General features: G+C 31.9%; 2 protein-coding genes across 2 annotated transcripts in view; one reads left to right on the top strand and one right to left on the bottom strand.

The window, feature by feature from the left end:
- Positions 1-1213: 1213 nt before the first annotated feature.
- LOC127698913 (trafficking protein particle complex subunit 6b-like) lies at positions 1214-12297 on the bottom strand. Its single transcript, XM_052202646.1, has 6 exons — positions 12198-12297; positions 10032-10093; positions 9086-9203; positions 8352-8435; positions 2071-2164; positions 1214-1451 (listed from the first exon to the last, which is right to left on the bottom strand). Exons 1-6 carry the CDS (start codon positions 12276-12278, stop codon positions 1420-1422), a joined length of 471 nt encoding a protein of 156 aa, XP_052058606.1. The 5' UTR covers positions 12279-12297; the 3' UTR covers positions 1214-1419.
- A 271-nt stretch (positions 12298-12568) lies between these two features.
- LOC127698866 (pinin-like) overlaps positions 12569-19116 on the top strand; it is a 29754-nt gene continuing 23206 nt past the window's right edge. The window contains exon 1 of the mRNA XM_052202568.1: positions 12569-12734. Coding sequence (XP_052058528.1) covers positions 12613-12734 — 122 coding nt within the window. The 5' untranslated portion in view covers positions 12569-12612. The remainder of the gene's footprint in view (positions 12735-19116) is intronic.

The raw sequence follows: 19116 nt of genomic DNA, 5'->3' as shown, positions 1-19116 counted from the left end.
GAAAACTAAACATTGACCAATGAACCATGAAAATGAGGTCAAGGTCAGATGAACCATGCCAGGCAGACATGTACAGTTAACAATTCTTCCATATAACAAATATAGTTGACCTATTGCTTATAGTTTAAGAAAAACAGACCAAACCACAAAAACTTAACACTGAGCAATGAACCGTGAAATGAGGTCAAGGTCATATAAAGCCTGCACGACTGACATATAGATCATAAAATATTTCCATACACCAAATATAGTTGACCTATTGCAAATAGTATTAGAAAAAAAGACCAAAACTCAAAAACTTAACTTTGACAACTGAACCATGAAAACGAGGTCAAGGTCAGATGACACCTGCCAGCTAGACATGTACACCTTACAATCATTCCATACACCAAATATAGTAGACCTATTGCATACAGTATAAGAAAAACAGACCAAAACACAAAAACTTAACTATAACCACTGAACCATGAAAATGAGGTCAAGGTCAGATGACACCTGCCAGTTGGACATGTACACCTTACAGTCCTTCCATACACCGAATATACTAGGCCTATTGCTTATAGTATCTGAGATATGGACTTGACCACCAAAACTTAACCTTGTTCACTGATCCATGAAATGAGGTCGAGGTCAAGTGAAAACTGTCTGACGGGCATGAGGACCTTGCAAGGTACGCACATACCAAATATAGTTATCCTACTACTTATAATAAGAGAGAATTTAACATTACAAAAAATCTTAACTTTTTTTTCAAGTAGTCACTGAACCATGAAAATGAGGTCAAGGACATTGGACATGTGACTGACGGAAACTTCGTAACATGAGGCATCCATATACAAAGTATGAAGCATCCAGGTCTTCCACCTTCTAAAATATAAAGCTTTTAAGAAGTTAGCGAAATGCAAATCAATGATATCACTGATGACATATGGCAGAATTCAGTGGTTGTTGTTGGTTTAGGTCTCATATTTGTTTTTAGTTTATTGTTTATCATAAATCAGGCCGTTGTTTTTTTCTTGTTTGAAATGTTTCACATTTTGTCATGTCAAAGCCTTTTCATAGCTGACTATCCGGTATATGTTTTGCTCATTGTTGAAGTCCTTACGGTGACCTATAGTTAAACACATCTCGGTTATTTGGACTCTAGTGGAAAGTTGTCTCATCAGCAATCATACCACATCTGCCTATTTTTATATAGAAAATTTAAAACCAATAAAGATTTTCAACATTTATGAATTATAAATCACTCTTTCATAATCTCACTCAGAACTACTGCCACAATATTTCAACATTTAAAACTTTTATATACAATAGATATTAAGAAAATTGGAGCTGGCTAGAATGATCAGCGACCAGTTCAGTTCTGTCACATTATGTATATCACATCATTATATTGCACAAGTTTTGTTACAGGTTTCATCAAGTCCTCTGTATCTGTATCTGAAATTTACCTGAAAGGGAAAAAAAAAAACTATGATATAAAAATTATGTAAGAGATTATTTTTAAGTATGACCTATTCAAACAGTCAAGATTTTACATAATTTGGCCATTTTACTGAAATTAGTGTCATTTTATGGCTGTCTTATCAATCTAAAGGATATATTTAAACTTCTCCGTTGATTGTGCGGGATGAAAATTTCTTAGGCGGCTGCGGGTGTCTGCAGATTGTGCGAGAGAAAAACAAATTTTCTCCGCTGATTGTGCGGGATGAAATAAAATTGTAAACATTCATTAAACACATAGCTTTTACTCTTGATTCTGAAGGTAGTCCGACATAAATTTGAAACAAGCATCAATTTGTCGCCAAATCATACATTCTTCTTTAGCAGAAACTGCCCAACAACATCTGTTTACATTCAATATGTACATGTAAATATTACAGTGATGTCTTAGTTTCTAGATATTCATCAGTTACCTTAAAGCCCTTTTCCATGTTCCTATCACTTTTACAAAGTTTAAAAATATTTACACTAAAAGTCTATGACAAAAGGTATTTAAGTACAATGTCAATAAATAATGTTCATTTGATAAATTTATATTCACATTCAATGTTCTAGACATATACATACATGCAGGCATAGCTGTGACCTCAGCTGTCACAATACTGTTTATACCAAGATTAGCTAAAGCTCCTCTCATTAATCCACATGGCAATGCAAGAAGCTGAAATACAAAATCAACATTTTAACAAATGACATACAATTCCCATCAATTTCAGGATAGACTGGATTAGCTTAAAATGTTAAAAGATAAGCTAGAACCCCCATCTCACCCTCACCCCATACCATATCCATCATTTACTATTGTTTTCCATTCAAATTAATTCTATGTGTTGTAAGCAAGTATAGTTCCTCTATACTTTGTATTTAATATACAACCAAGGATCTCACTATACAAATCCTTGATACAACATATAAAAATATTGTTCGTGGTGAGCTAAATAGGTTGGAAAAAATCAACTCTCAGAAATGTAAAGAAAGAAATTAACAGCTCAATTTTTAAATTTCTTAAAATTACAGCCCTGTATCTTCAGATTTTTAAGGCAGAACCTAAAAGTGAGGATGGTGCTAAATATTTCAGAGGAGGTAGAAAAAGCATCAAGGATAAAGCAAAGAAATTCAAGGATAGATAATCTCCACTCTGCAACAAGCTATGGTGATTCCTGCATCTAATAATTTTTAATAATTCAATTTTAATTGAAATTTCACTGAAATAGCAAATAATTTAAAAAGAGATACTTGTAATTAGAAAATCTCCCAATATACAACTATATGAATAAAATACTGACTTTATAAATTAAAACGTTTTCAACTTTTTGAGACAGAATGCCTTTAATGGGTATCAGAGGAAGTTATCGTCTTACTGAACTGGGGAAAAATTCTTAATACTAAATGGAAATTTTTTGTAAAATCATACTAATAAAATCACTGAACCAAAACTACATATAAATTATTCTGAACTAGCCATTTGAACAGTTTTTCATTTTAAAAATTGCTGATTTAAACTTTTTTTTCACTGACTTTTAAGACATGGTACTTTTTATGGTGATAATTTGTAAAGACATCTAAGTAAGGAGATTTGATACCATATTTTGAAGCTCATTAAAGAATGTCTGATTGCCTACATTTGTTAACCCTACTACTATTATTTGAATGAACTCTTTTAAAAAATATGGTATCACAAATGCATTTACCTTTGTTAGTGACCTAACTGAATTTTAATAATAAAGATTGAATTTCAATTTCTTTACAATTACCGTTAAAGGTAAACAAATGATGTCTGATGGCCTATATTTCAATGAATTCTTTTAAAAAATATGATATCAGAATTCCTTTGTTCAACACTCTACAAAAAATATAACATTATTCTAATACCACCACTTCAGGTTTGAAGGCTATATTCAAATCACCTAGACCAACCTTCCATCTGTTAGATTAACAAATATTTTCCTCACACTTTTCTCTGGAACTTCTAAACAGAATGACTTCAAATTTGGTCAGCAGCTTGACAGTGATGACTTGTAATGTGTGACCTCTTTTGGGATCTCTCATACACCTCCTTTCTGTTTACAAACTTTACAGACACTTAGATATCATCAATCATGTGAACTTAAAATATTTCTTCTCACACACCAAATCTTCTTTAACTACTAGTCTGAAGACCAGTCCGAAGACATTTTTCTTTCGTGTCTTAATAAAGTTTTGCAAATACTTACTAACCTGAATAAGATTTTTCTAGTTTGGGACATCAGGCTTGGGGCTAACAGTGCAGACTGCGAACATTTTTTGAATACTACAGAATAGAATGGCTTCATATTTGGTCAGCAGCTCAACAATGATGAGAAGTTAAGTGTGTGTTCTTTTTGGATCTGCCTACTTCCTGTTTTCAGATACATTTTTTTTGTACTTTATATTATGAATTTGGATATGCTTAGCATGACAACCTGTGCTTTTTTGTTTCTCACAAAAATTTAGCCTCATCAACCAACTATAAAATTGGGATCAACTCATCCTTTGAACATAAATTTAATTTTTGATAACATCTTCATGTAATTTCCACTAGAGGACTTTCTTATTGACATCACATTGACTACCCATAAAGGTATAAACTTCCATGTACATGCATTCATAGGAGCAACATGAAATTGACTAAGATTAGAAGTCCCTATGAATGGGTAAAACATTCTTATTTTATAGTCAGACAGACTAATAAAATATAATATAATTGATTCTTCATGGCCAAAGAGAGGACTACTTACTGTACATGTTTGTACCGGTAATACTATTATCCCATTTTCTGGAATTCATTAAATATTGGTGCCATTATTCTATTTTTTTTCAACTTTTATTTCTCTGTATTTATTTCATTATGGCCAATAGATATTAAACAAACAATTATGGCACTGAGGACCATATGAAAGTTTATGAACCAAATGGTCCATAAATTGTAATTTTGTCAACTGTGTTAATGAACTATTTGCAATATAATGTATGTATCATTCTTGTTTTTTAAGCAACCATTCAATCACTTAGATACTTCAATGCATTTAGTATGAATGTTTTAGGTTATATAGAGAATAGAGTTTTAGTATCTGATGATTTTCAGCCATTCTTCTGAATAAAAATTTTGATTTTGAAATATTTAAAAAAAAAACGTTCTTCGCTTTATATTCATACTATTACAAAAAAAATCATTAGCATGCTTTGCTGGTCAATACATGTATATCACATTCATGGCCATAGGTGAACAAAAAGTTTAAATATTCAACAAATACAAACTCCCTATAGGCTTGAATACAGAATGTTTATAGCACAAAGACAAATATCAGTGAAAATACATTTTTTTCTCAATCTATGAAAATCGGTATCAACAGAAATAAATAAGTTCACATTACAAATGCCTGATATTTATTAGAAAAATAGGAGTAATGCAAGAACTTAGCATTTTCTAATAATTACTTTATGAGGCCTAATGCAAGAACAGCATTCTCTAATAAGAACTTTATGAGGCATAATGTAAGAACTTGGCATTCTCTTATAAACACTTTATGAGGCCTAATGCAAGAACTTGGCATTCTCTAATAAGCACTTTATGAGGCCTAATGCAAGAACTTGGCATTCTCTAATAAGCACTTTATGAGGCCTAATGCAAAAACTTGACATTCTGTAATAAGCACTTTATCAATGGAACATATTTCATAGCAAAGATAAAAGTAATGTTCACAAATGGAAACAATTTTAAACTTAGTGTTCCTGTAAAAGTGACAAGTTGTTATGACATCCGCTGAGGCAATTTCCTTTAATGTATCATTATAGATACATATGTACAAGGAAACAATCAACTAAATTAGTTTTTAATTGATGGCAATATGCATTAGGACATTACATTTGTTAAAAATGGAATGAAATTATAAACATTCATGCACTTAATAAGAAGATTTGATTTAAAAGTACATGTTTACCATAATTTCATTGCAAATCAGCTGTATGTCACAAACATAGAAAAGTTGAACTATAACTGTGACTAAACTCACACTAGGATATCCCTGCCCTGCAATACTATTATATATTAAAGAAAGTAAATTCCATTATCTTCCCTTTAACATGGTGAACTGGGATTATATTCCTGTATGCAAATTCTGTTTAGGTTTATATAACTGTGTAAAGTGTCATCAATATATATCCAACCGCTTGTGCTTACAAGGCACATGTACAGATTGAGATGGATTATGGACAAATGGACAGGATGATTCCTATATACCTTCCCTAAAAACAACTATGTCTGGGGAGAGTATAAAGATACCAATGATAACTGAATATCTATGTAAAATATCCCAATATGAATAAAAGGTAACATGCGGTACAAATCAATCAGACACAATACAAAACAACACAAAAGACTAAATCATATCTATAGCTGGTCAACAAATTGTCTTTTAGAACAGATAGTTTAGTAATGTGTGTACCCTCGGTACTATATTTCAAATTTCAAAGTACCCTGTAAAGTTATGAATTATCTGAAGAAAGACATTCTTTCAACATTTATCCTGTTGTTGAAGAAGTCCTGATATACCAGTAGTAATTTTGTATACCCAGGTAACAGTTAGAACTGTGAGTGAGCTCAGAAAAGGATACTACCTGATCTGCAATACTATTTGTATAAGAGTGAGCAAATTCAAGGATTTCCCCTTTAATATGATGGACTAGGACTATCTTCCTTTAAGTACATCATCAGGTAGTGATCTACATCTGTGTAGGAAAGTTTCATCAATATCTGTCTAGCTGTTGAGGAACTGGGCTTATAAGACACAACAATACTACTAGTATATTTTAGTAAGTAACTTCGATTATCTCCCCTCTAACACGATGGAATGGGATTATGTTCCTCTCTGCTCATCCTCAGATAGTGTTCTACAACTGGGGAAAGTTTGATAAATATCCTCAAAAGATCTGTTTATCCTGGTAGTAGTAGTGTAATTTGTGACACCACACCACACCCTGTTCCATAATGCCCTAATGTCGTTTCGGCAGCATGTACTATAAAAATTGCCCTGTGTGTGATAGATTTCCTATCAGAAAGTTCATTTGTATCCCATGTTACCCAGTGGTCCTATTAGCACAAAATAGAAGGGCATTGAGCCCTTCAGCCCTGACACCCTGTACCAACATGCCTTTGTGTCGTTTCGCGAACATGTACTATAAAAATTGCCCTTTGTGTGATTGCTTCCTATCAGAAAGTTGAATCATGTTCATGACACCTTATAAATTATAGCAATAAGTTATAGTCCAAGGGAAATTATTAAAACCTATTAAATGTAAAATATATGAAAAATTAAGAAATATGTTTTTATGACAGATTTTTATAGAATTTATGTAATAATCATGGCAATACTACAACATTTACCTGAATCCATGTAATATATAATTATTCTAGTTATAGGAAGATTAAAAAGATGTGCTGGATCAGAAAAATATTGAGTATTCTTCGTAAAGGGTCTCTAAATTATTCTTTGAAAGTTTGAAAACTGCCAAATTAGAATCAATTATTGACCGTGACAGCTACACTCTCAAGCTAGAAAAAAGAGTATTTCTTACAAATGACATTTAAGGAATGATTCCTGTTCAGTTTGACAGGATACTTAAGAAGACATTAAGTCAAAGTCATATGAAAGGAGTTTCTGGTGAGCATAATTTTAAGGAGATTATTGAACCATGGTATGCACTATGCATATATATTAAACTAAGTTCTCTGTGCACATTTCTTACGAATACATAAGTTAAATCGACAAAGATTATTTTATTCAATGATTTTTGATAGAAAAAAATGGCTGCGGCTTTAAGGGTTTGGTATCGAAGTTTACAGATCCTGACCTTGAGAAACAATCAACACAGAATCAACTTTGTCATAACAGTTGTTAAATGATTTGGTGTATTTAAATTTTTCTTTCAGAATCAGTTAATACTTTCTTCTTTCTACATTTGTTTATTTTTTTTAAAATCACAGGTTTTCCCTGACAGCTTGCACTGTGCGATTTTTGAATTTCTAACAAAAGGGGTCCTTGTTAGGTCACTGCATACGAAAAAGATGTTGGTGAAGAGTATGGGAAAACAATTATTCAATGCAATACATTTCAGATGATTTTGATACAATAAACAATTTTCTTTTGAGACAGTCTTTGTACACATGTTTTATGATAAAACTTAGCCATTCAATGCAAGTAAATACAACATATTCATTTTTGTAGTTAAATTTGAAAGATCATAATTATGACTTTAACAAACAGTGAACATCAATTGAAGATAATAGAATGTCCTTAAAAATTGAATTTTGATGTTGTACTGGTCCTACATCACAAATGATCGGTATTTCTAGCTGCCTGGCAAGGAAAAAATTATAAAATCTTTGAAATTTAGATGATGACTTATAAATTATCTCCCCTTACCAAATGGCTTATTTTGCATTGTATATGTATAAGATTTATTATTCAAGTCATGAAAATGAGCAAGAATAAACATTGATTTTGTGCATAGAGGAAAAGAAGAAATACAGTGTATAAAATCATGGCACTAAATCCTTATTTAGTCTTGACAAAACCCAAAACAAAGGAACAGTGCTTTTATTGCTGTTCTTCATAAAAAATCATGATAACTTATTTACTGTTTCTGAATAAGGCGAAGAACCTTCAGGGAAAATTTCCAATTTCTAGAAAATATTGGGAGGGTCCCAACATCTGTAGAGAGATTTGACATGATTGAAGAAAACATGTCTTATAGGGAATTTTCAATATTATATAAATTAGGAGGGGTTAACAGGTATGCTATCTTTGTACTTTATGTAATCTTCAACTTACTTTTGGTGCATAATCCATATATTGTTTACCATTGGATAGTTGTGTTAAAAATCGAAATTTATTATCTTGTAAAACGTAAACACCCTGCAATGAAAATAAGTAACATTGAATGATGAATGTTATATTATTAAATTGAGTGTAATACACTTCTCCACAAAACAGTTCAATTTATAAATCTTTAAAAAAAACATGTGGCTTGCAGAGAGTCTATTAAAATTTTACTGTCAATACTGGGGATCTGTCATATCCTACAAGATATAGCATGGGAAATCAGTTACTCTAATGACAAACATAGCAAGGACAAGTTTTCAAATTCTTTTCAACTATCTGCAAAAAATTATGTTTTTTTTTGTTAGACATGGTTAGGTATTGTTGCCTTATTTAGTGATGGCAATATAGCAAACTCAAAAACACAGATGATTATTTGACATTATCTTTAGATCGTGACAAAACAAATGAAGAACTTAGATCCAGTGAACCAAATGTTACTTATCCAATACATGTAGTAAGAAAGTTTAAATTAGAGTTAGAAAAACTGCATTATATAACAATTAATCTTCTTACAGGTAAAGCAAAACAATGCATAAAGATTGAATTTATAATACAGTGATGAATTTTTTTTACAACATATTCTTTTTATTTGTTATCATAAAAAGTCTTTTCCGTCAACCAATAAAGAAACAACATTAAATAGAGACTTGAATTTTCTTTAACAATTCCCAAGTCGTTCTCACCTGATGATTTGTTCTAAGGTTATCAATTTGTTTTTTATACACAAAATTCCATAGATCTTTACATATAAACTTCATTGTATCTAATTCATCTTTAAATCTGGTACCATCTTTTGTAAATCTACAAAAAATATAAAAAATAAACTTTTGTAGCATTTCTCAGTTATTTGAATGTATAAATCAATGAACAAGCTCATGATACAGATTTTTCCAAACCACATATAAATACAACCAATTGAAACATATTTCAAAATATCACTCAGGTTACTTAACTAATTTAGAGAAAAAATAAATTTGAATGATCAACCAAACAGTGTCAAAAAGAGGCATATAATGTATGTTATTCTTTCTAACTGTTTCGTGTGATTGTTGTCTCATGTGCTTACACATTTTGAAGTCTTTTTCCTCAAATGACCTACAGCTCTAAGCATGTTAACTTTGAAAAATTACATTGATAGCCAACAATGGAACTTGCTTCCCACTTAAAACATCTAGTGAAATCATTTATTCAACCTCATCTGAGGAAAGGATTTCTGTCATCAATAAGTCAGCTCCTTATACTAAATACTAAATACACATTTTACTGTTCTTTTAGCCACTATTTATGATTAGGAATGGTTGAAACTTTTTGTTTAAACATACCCATCTAAAGTAAATTTAAATTTGCAAAATTTATCCCTCTTCAGAACATGTGCTGTATATATTCATGATGGTAAATTCAATTATCAATTCTACCAACCAACTATAATTTCACATTAAAGATGAAAAATAGCTGTTTAAAAAAATTTCAACACTTAGTTGCGATGGGGTCAGGGTTTGGGCAATTTTTGAAGAAAAAAAATAATCAGTTATAGAATTTGCTATAAAATGTCCATAAAAAATTCTGCACAAAGGGAACTAATTCTTGCTAAACTTAAATTGTAAGACACACTTAACAATGCTTAACTACCTTTCAACAAGGCTTTGTCCTATTCTGTAACCAATTGATTCTAACTTTGATAAACAGTTATCCTGAAAATAAAATATAAAACTATGTTATTATACTTTTAAAAAGATCATCTATTGATAACTTAACCATAACTTATGCAAGTTATTTTCAGACAAATTTTTTTAACAAAGCATTCAATCTCTTTTTTCCGTTGCAGTCATCTTGTTGGTTGATACTGGCTTATTGCACTAACAGATTCTCTGATTTTATGCTTTTTATATAAAATGAGCCTCCTGACCTCATGTGGTTTTTGATTATGTGATTACTTAGCCGTTTTTATAGTGATTATTTGAGTACCAGAACCAAATATTTCATGATTATTTGATTACCAGACCAAATATTTCATGATTATTTGATAATTTAGGACTGTATTTTTGATTATTTGATTATCTTGTTTAAAAAAATAATTAATGATTATGTAATTATATTGGCAAAAAATTTGTGATTATGTGATTACTTGGACACCCCATGAGGGGCCTCTAAAATATATTATGCAAAACCAACAGGTTTATTAGAAACTATACAAATAAAATTGAGAATGGAAATGGGGAATGTGTCAAAGAGACAACAACCCGACCATAGAGCAGACAACAGCCGAAGGCCACCAATGGGTCTTCAACGCAGCGAGAAACTCCCGCACCCGGAGGCATCCTTTCGCTGGCCCCTAAACAAACATGTATACTAGTTCAGTGATAATGGACGTCATACTAAACTCCAAATTATACACAAGAAACTAAAATTAAAAATGATACAAGACTAACAAAGGCCAGAGGCTCCTGAATTGGGACAGTAAAGTATAGTCCATAGAAAAAGACCAAACAGAATGTTTTATTAAAATCTTACTGGCATTGGTGGAAGTTAAACCACACAAAGAAATAAGATTTTAGTTTGAAAGAATGAAACAGAAAAGAATTTTTTATAAAATTCTCTAAATAAGTTAACAAACTTTGGTAAGAAACAACATTATTCTAGTAATGATTTAAGAAAAAAGTTTTGCTGCTCTCTTGTAAGTGATGGGACTCTGATCCATGGAAAAGAAAACAGACAATTATTGGCAGCTGTGACATCTAGTCAGGGTTTGAGTTGCAAGGTCAGAATGGTATGATGACTTGAGGTAGGAGAAATTTGACCAGATTGCTTCCCTTCATACTTGATACTTAGCCAGTAGTGTTGTATTTGGTTGAGCTAGGGAAGTACTTCTTTGGCTTTTGGCTAAAGCACTTACTTGGAACACCAAAAAAAAAATTGACACTCAGGGATTTTCCATTTTTTTACTTTGATGTAAATTCTGCATGTAGTTAGCATGTACATGATGTATTTAGCTTGGTATATATGAGTAAAAACAATGAAGATTCAAAATGTTATTTATTAAGTTTAATAGCGGTTTGGTATCATAACAATAAAGATAATATTCAACACAAAAAACCTTTTTAGAAAGTCACTTTATTTTGAAACAATGAAAAAAAATATTTATAGCAATACACTAACCAAAACACGATTATAAAAATATTCAACACAAAAAAACATCACTTTATTTTGAAACAATGGAAAAAAAACTTATATAGCAATTCAATAACCAAAACATGATTAAAATATTATTCAACACAAAAATCCTTTTTTTAGAAAATCACTTCATTTTGAAACAATGAACAAAAAAAATATTTAATTTATAGCAATACACTAACCAAATAACGATTGAAAAAGTATTTAACACAAAACCAATAAAAAGGGTGTGAACGTGTAGCATGTGAACGTGAAAGGGGTCAAACGTGAATGGGAGCTAACATGTTTTTGGGGGAACGGACCCAGATTCCTCTTGCCAGTCTTGGTCGATGAATAATTCTAATTCTACATGTTCTAATGGTTAATATTTAAAAAAGTCTAAATTCATCACTAGAACTGCCAATCCATTCATATTAAGAAACAATAAAAATTTTTTGCAAAAATAATAGTCTAATTCATCTCTAGAACTGGTACATTTTCTACATAACATCTTCCCAAAGATGACCAAGCTTAAGTTGTATTTTGAAGTTATCAACTGTCTATCAACGGGATGGTGATGTTTAATAGGATATATTGATATAATTCGGGAGCAGGTGTCTGTGCTCAACAACAAAGCATATTTACTTGATCTGGTTTCTCGCTTGATCGGTAAATATAATTGACAATTTCCATATGAAGATATTCTAGTATCACTTCGTCTGCCATCTCTGTTTTCTATAAGAAAGTGTTCATCTGCAATAAAAAATCAGAATTTTGTAGTTACTATAATTAAAGTTCCTATAATCGTTTAATCTTGTAGAATTTGATTGATTGATTGAATAAATATAAAATTAGTTATTGCTTGCAGTTTTAGGTTAATATTAATACAATTATTTTTTGACGAGTCTTTAAATTTTCCGTATATTTATACATCTCTTAACCGAAAAGTATCTTTCATTTACCTTCCATTTTCTAAAATACTGGTTTCCTGTATCGATTAGTTTTGTTTCCTTGGTTAAGAAACGAGAACAAGTGTGTAGGAAACCAGACTGGAAATGCGATGGCGTCAATCGAAAGTGGCGTGTTAGCCTTGCAAAGTGAACTTGAAAAGGCAAAGGAAAACCTTAAAGATGTGGACGAAAATATTAAAAAATTAACAGGACGTGATCCATATGAACAAAGGTCTAAATAAGAAATATATAACTTGTTATGGCCTATCGTACATGACCAATAATTCTAATATCAGATCAGACTCGCTTTACAACCATTTTGAAGGGCATCATTTTGTGGCCTTCTTTTACTTCAGGGGTCCCTGTAATTTACAGAAATTGTTCAATTATTGTTAGGGTCAGGGCAAGAGTGAAAAGAATACACCCCAAGTCTTCATTTCGTAAGCATGATGTTAAATCATAAATGAATGGACTTCCCTGATATTTTACGATGCAGGGATATATTGGCCATACCTAGAATAGATGTATCGGCCATGGGACAACATCGTCAGTACTCTGTGAAAACGCTTCGACCATGGGTTTTTTCGGAAATTAATTTCATTGATAAACATGATAAAGTATTGTGATATATACATGTACATCCTCAATCCTCAATCTTAAGGCCTGTTGGCATGAATTTTCCCAATGTGCAGGTTTTCTCTTTGGTGCGTTTTTCTCGGCGTATTTTCTTCTCTGTGCTTTAATTTAGTATGCGCTGGTTAAGATTGGGATTGAGGAACAGCAGTATCAAATCTGCCTGTTCTGTCAATGTAATGTGCCACTGTTTGTAGTTTGGCTTTTGTCTCTTCGGTGTTCTCGCCGTCTAGTCTCGTTAGCATAGTAGCTAAATTCAGGTTTCTGATCCCGACCTCTTTGGATATTTGTTGTAACATATCTGCTCGTTCGTTCTCATAGCAGGGACACTCCAGATGGAAATGGTGAGGTGTTTCAGGTGCTCCACAGTTGCATGATTCTATGCCGTTGGTTTGGCCTACTCGGTTCTTGTAGTAGTTGAGTTCTGTATAGCCAGTTCTTAGTTGGGCGAATATACTGAAATGTCTTTTAGTGGGAAAATCATACATAATTGAGTGTTTCGTAGTTGGTATTTTTTCGTAAAGGTCCCTGCCTCTCTCAGATATTTCCCATCTTCTCTGCCATTTTTCTCCTGTACTTTTATAGGCTGCCTGTTTGACGTCCTGTAGTGTTATGACGTTATTTTCCGGTGGTAGTTCTTTTGCTTCCTGTGCTGCTGTTTTTGCAAGGATGTCAGCCTCGTCATTGCCAGCTATATTGGCATGCCCTGGTGTCCATGATATGATTACATTTAGTCCTTTTTGCCTAAGATGCTCAATGTTTTCTTTTATTTCTCTTATTACGGAGATGTAGCTATTTGGGGCCCAGTTCAGTGTTAGTAATCCCACGGCGCTTTGACTGTCAGAGAAAATTTTGATTTTTTGTATTGTGTTGTACATATTTTCTGTAATGCAGTATTCAAGGACCATGAGAATACATGATATACATGTAGATGGTTATTATAACTTGAAAATGTATTATGCTGTATTTACATTATTTGTCATGTTTTTATATGTTATACACTTGGAATACGCATTATATATATTATATTAAAATATGCTTTATCTAATAAAATATTTATATTATTTTCTAAATGGATTTTTAATATATTGCGTAAAACAAACTGAAAAAATAAAACAAATTAAAATGAATATCCAAAATGGGAGATCAATAACATTTATGTCATAGTTAAAACAATAAGTTTATTTTTAAATTATAAACTAAGTAATCAGATAATGATTAATTTAAAAATTTAAAAGATTGTTAATTGTTTCTTATCATTTTGTCAAGAAATTGTAAAGGAAATACAAAACGAGATTGCTATAGAAACAGAGCACCCAAGCTGAGTTCAAGCGGATACAAACATACATTTGGTGTAGCATATATCATCAATTAAAGGTCTTAAAAAAATTATATTAATTTGAATGTTATAATATTAAAATGTTCTGTTTTTATTTAGTTTTGTGCTAATTAGTGTGTTTATTTTAGTTTCTACTCTTTGTTAAAGAGCTGTAAATCACTTTTCAAAGTCATAGTAGGGATGAACAATCAAACACATTACCATAAAACCATCTTCTATGAGTCAACTTGTCTTCAGCAGATGTTCAGAAGTAAAAATAAATATATTGTCTAGATAATTACTGACTCTTTCAAATCGGCAAACTTGTACATAATAAATACTACAAAATCATATTTATGTTATAACTATATGAAAAAATAGTTGTTGTATTATTATATTTTATGTTATAACCACAATGGAATAATTATTTAAAGTATGGACGATGTGGCGGTATGGCCGACACATCCTATAGACGTCGTGGAAGTGTGGCCATCGACGGTGTGGTTACTTGCTGTGTTTTTTTATGCCTTGTCCTGTTTTTAAAGCAATTGCTTTCATACTGTGGCATATAGCCATCTTTGTTACCCGGATCAGGCAAAAGTTTTTTGAGGAGTTTTTTGGTCTGTCATTTTAAAAATCCTTTGTATGTTTTCTAATGAATTACATTAATTGAAACAAGTGAAAAATATAAGTGGGTTTGTGAAGTTTCAACATATGTTCTTGTAGATGTATTTTTATACGACGGTATGACGTTGGCGGCGTCGTCGTCCGAAGACACATTGGTTTTCGCACAATAACTTTAGTTTAAGTGAATGGATCTCTATGAAATTTTATCATAAGGTTCAACACTACAAAAGGAAGGTTGGGATTGATTTTGGGGGTAATGGTACCAACAGTTGAGGAATAAGGGGCCAAAAATAAGCATTTTTCTAGTTTCCAGACAATAACTTGTGGAATGGTGTATGGATCTCTCTGAAATTATACCAAAAGTTTCCATACCACAAAGTGATGGTTAGGATTTGCTTTGGGGGGTTATGGCTCAAACTGTTAAGGAATTAGGGGCAAAAAAGGGGGAAAACAAGGGTGTCCTGATTAATGGACAAATACTTTAGTACAAAACATAATTTAAAGCAGTGTAAGGGATGTAATTCAAATACATCATTAGAATTACCTCCCTTACACTGCTTTTGAATTATGTATAAAGTAATGGTTAATGAATAATTAAGTCAATTTAAAAGCAGTGTAAGGGAGGTAATCCAAATACAATGTTTTGATTACCTCCATTACACTGCTTTTAAATTATGTTTAAAGAAATGCATATTTATAAAGGTAGACCAGTAAAAATATCTGCAAATGTTGCATCTTTTTTTTTTTTACAAAAAAATCCATATGTATGAAAGATTTGACACCATATTTTAAATTCTATTATAAAATAGATTAAGTTAGCACTATGGTAAATTTAAATGGGTGATTATAGTTGCAAACTCCATTGGAAATTTGAATTGAGATTATGACCATATCTTAAGGGGGGGGGGGGGGTAATAAGAAATTGTGGGGGTCAATTTTTCTCAATTCAGATTTCACAAATTATAAAAAGAAAAATTCTTCAAATATTATTTTTTTTGCAAAAATAAAGTGTGGGGGGGGGGGGGCATATTGTATTGCACAAAAGCATAAAAAAAAGGGGGGTAAATTATTATTTTTTTTTGTGGGGGAAGGGGGTGTTCAATTCGCAACAGCAAAGTGTATTGCACAAAAGCAAAAATTGAATATAAATTCAAATCATATAACCATTCAAAGTTCTTTGACTACAGTTATTCTGTGTCAGAAACCTTTTATGTGTCAAATATTTAATTACAATCCAAATTCAGACCTGTATCAAGCGCGAATATTGTGTTCATTTTTGCCCCAACTGTTCAGGGTTGGACCTCTGTGGTCGTATCCAGCTGCGCTCGGCAAAGCAATTTATGTATTTAAGGGGACAACCATTTGACTATCAAAGAACATAGAAGACCGAATGAAAAGGTGCATTTTTATACCTGCGATTTTGTTCTGGAGATGTTTCAACAAAACATCGAATCATGGCAGTTGTTGATTTAATATTGAAAATTTGACTGAATTATTTCTTATAAGGTTTTATGTTGTTTAATTCGTGTTTCTTTTTGGAAGAGGTCAAGTTGCTCTTGTTCATTCATAAAATTATAGTAAAATCACTACGCACGTTATAGTAATGTCATCTTATCTCGCATTATTTGTTTTTAATTAAAAGTAGCACAGTTTACACGTTCTGATTACACTTACCATGTTTTTAATAATTCCTTGAAATTACGGGCCCTGTTATTTATTAAGGGTTTCGTTAATTGCTGTTGACTCGACTTTGTAAACAAATGATATAATGACAGGGTCATATGTCATAATGACCCTCTAGGCAACTGAAAATTATGACCTGTAATTCTCTATGTTTACGTATCTAAAAATAGACATATCATAACTGACCTTGAAATATGTTGTTTATGAAAATAATTATGCGGAACAAAACGTTTTAGAAACACATTACAATAAGTTCGTTTTCCTTTTTTGTCATAATTCAGTAAGATTTATCATCTTATAGATGAAATGATCCCGTCCAAACGTAACAGACACCAAGTTAAGAGGTATTCACAAACAATTTGGAATTGTCTTGTTTCATAGATTGAAGAAAAAAGTTCATCCATTTGGATATCAAAAATGGGGATGCATGACAAATGATGAAACCGATATCCTAGTCTTTCCAGTAGACAAGTCTACTTCGTATTTGACACGGTTTTGGTTCGACGTGTTTGCAATTTTTATTTCACATGTTTTCGTGCTTGAACATGTTGAAGATCATTATTCAACATGTTTCCTGAAAGTTGATAAAAAGCAACCAGGAGCTGTTTTTTATAAGACCGCAAAAAAATTTTTGTGGTCGTATATTGGTATGACGTTGGCGTCGTCGTGTCCGGCGTCGTCCTCGTCCGGCGTCGTTGTTTTGTCCGAAGACACATTGGTTTTCGCACTCTAACTTTAGTTAAAGTGAATGGATCTCTATGAAATTTTACCACAAGGTTTAATACCACAAAAGGAAGGTTGATTTTGGGCGTTATGGTACCAACAGTTAAGGAAAAGGGGCCCAAAAGGGGCCAAAAATAAGCATTTTTGTTACTTCCAGACATAACTTGTGTGTTAGTGTATGGATCTCTCTGACATTGTACCACAAGGTTCCATATTACAAAGGGAATGCTGGGATTGATTTTGGGGGTAATTGCCTCAAAATTTTAGGAATAAGGGGCCAAAAAAGGGGCAAAAAACAACATTTTTCTTGTTTCAGGACAATAACTTGTGTGTAAGTGTATAGATCTTTATGAAATTGTACTACAAGGTTCCATATCACAAAGGGAAATCTGGGTTTGAGTTTGGGGGTAATTGCCCTAAACGTTTAGGAATTTGGGGCCAAAAAGGGGCAGAAAAACAAGCATTTTTCTAGTTTCCAGACAATTACTTGTGTTCAAGTGTATGGATCTCTCTGAAATTGTACTGCAAGGTACTATACCACAAAGGGAAGGCTGGGATTGAGTTTGGGGTGATGAATCATAAGGGGTTCAAAAAATTTGGGGGAGAGTTTTTTTTTTCCTTTTTTTTTCTGTAAAATTTTCCATTTTAATTTGGTTATTTCTGATTTATATATAAAAGCAAATAATAATGATATGGTTTGAATAGGTAAATTAAATTTTTTTAAGTTCTTACACCACATTCATTCTGTGTCAAATATTTAATCACAATCCAAATTCAGTGCTGTATCAAGCTTGAATGTTGTGTCCATACTTGCCCCAACTGTTCAGGGTTCAACCTCTGCGGTCGTATCAAGCTGTGCCCAGCGGAGCATTTTATTCTTGTTTGTGAAATTATGATTTAATTTCATGTTTGTCTGTGATACCCCCCTTTTTAGAAATTATATGACGATGGCACATTATATTGTATGTTTAAAACAGCTGAGCAATAATGTTTGGGACTAAGATTAAAGAAATAATGACAAAGTAACATATCTAAAATGTAGTTATATATTAGTGAGCTGAAATATATATTTATTTTTTACATCTTTATGTTTTGTAAGATATTTTTTTTAATTTTTTTTTCCGATAGACAGACCTGACTTTTTCTTGTGAAAAATCCGTAAACCAACAAATTAAAAAACCCTGGCTTAAGTGATGAAAGGGGTAAAACATAAGCTAGTTCCCAGGTTAACATTTAATGTGCATTTCATGAAAATTTCAGAAGCCGGTCTTCAAAATCTTTAATCAGTATGTATGAATGAATGATTCTTATCATAAAAAACTATAGTTCAGTAGAACACTGGCGTCACAAAAGTTGAAATCATCAACTGAAAGGCTAAATTTAAACCAATTATGATGTAATTAAAATTAAGATTAAAGCATTAAAGATAATGAAGCCAGGTGCATGGATTATCATGTAAATTATTGCCCAGTAATAAACACACTACAAGGGGATAATCTATTATGATTTCTTAGGGATTTATACGTTTGCGAACATAGATATGCCTCCACCGTAAGCCAGGTAAACGTGTCATCCCCCTGGGAAATGTAAAACATTGTAAAAATGACTTTCTGATGGATAAGTCTTTTAT

The sequence above is a fragment of the Mytilus californianus genome, unplaced genomic scaffold (assembly GCF_021869535.1).
Source record: "Mytilus californianus isolate M0D057914Y unplaced genomic scaffold, xbMytCali1.0.p SCAF_4, whole genome shotgun sequence".
In the NCBI taxonomy this organism is placed as follows: Eukaryota; Metazoa; Mollusca; class Bivalvia; order Mytilida; family Mytilidae; genus Mytilus; species Mytilus californianus.
Note: the sequence above shows the minus strand (reverse complement) of the source record. Positions and strands in the feature narration are given on the sequence as shown.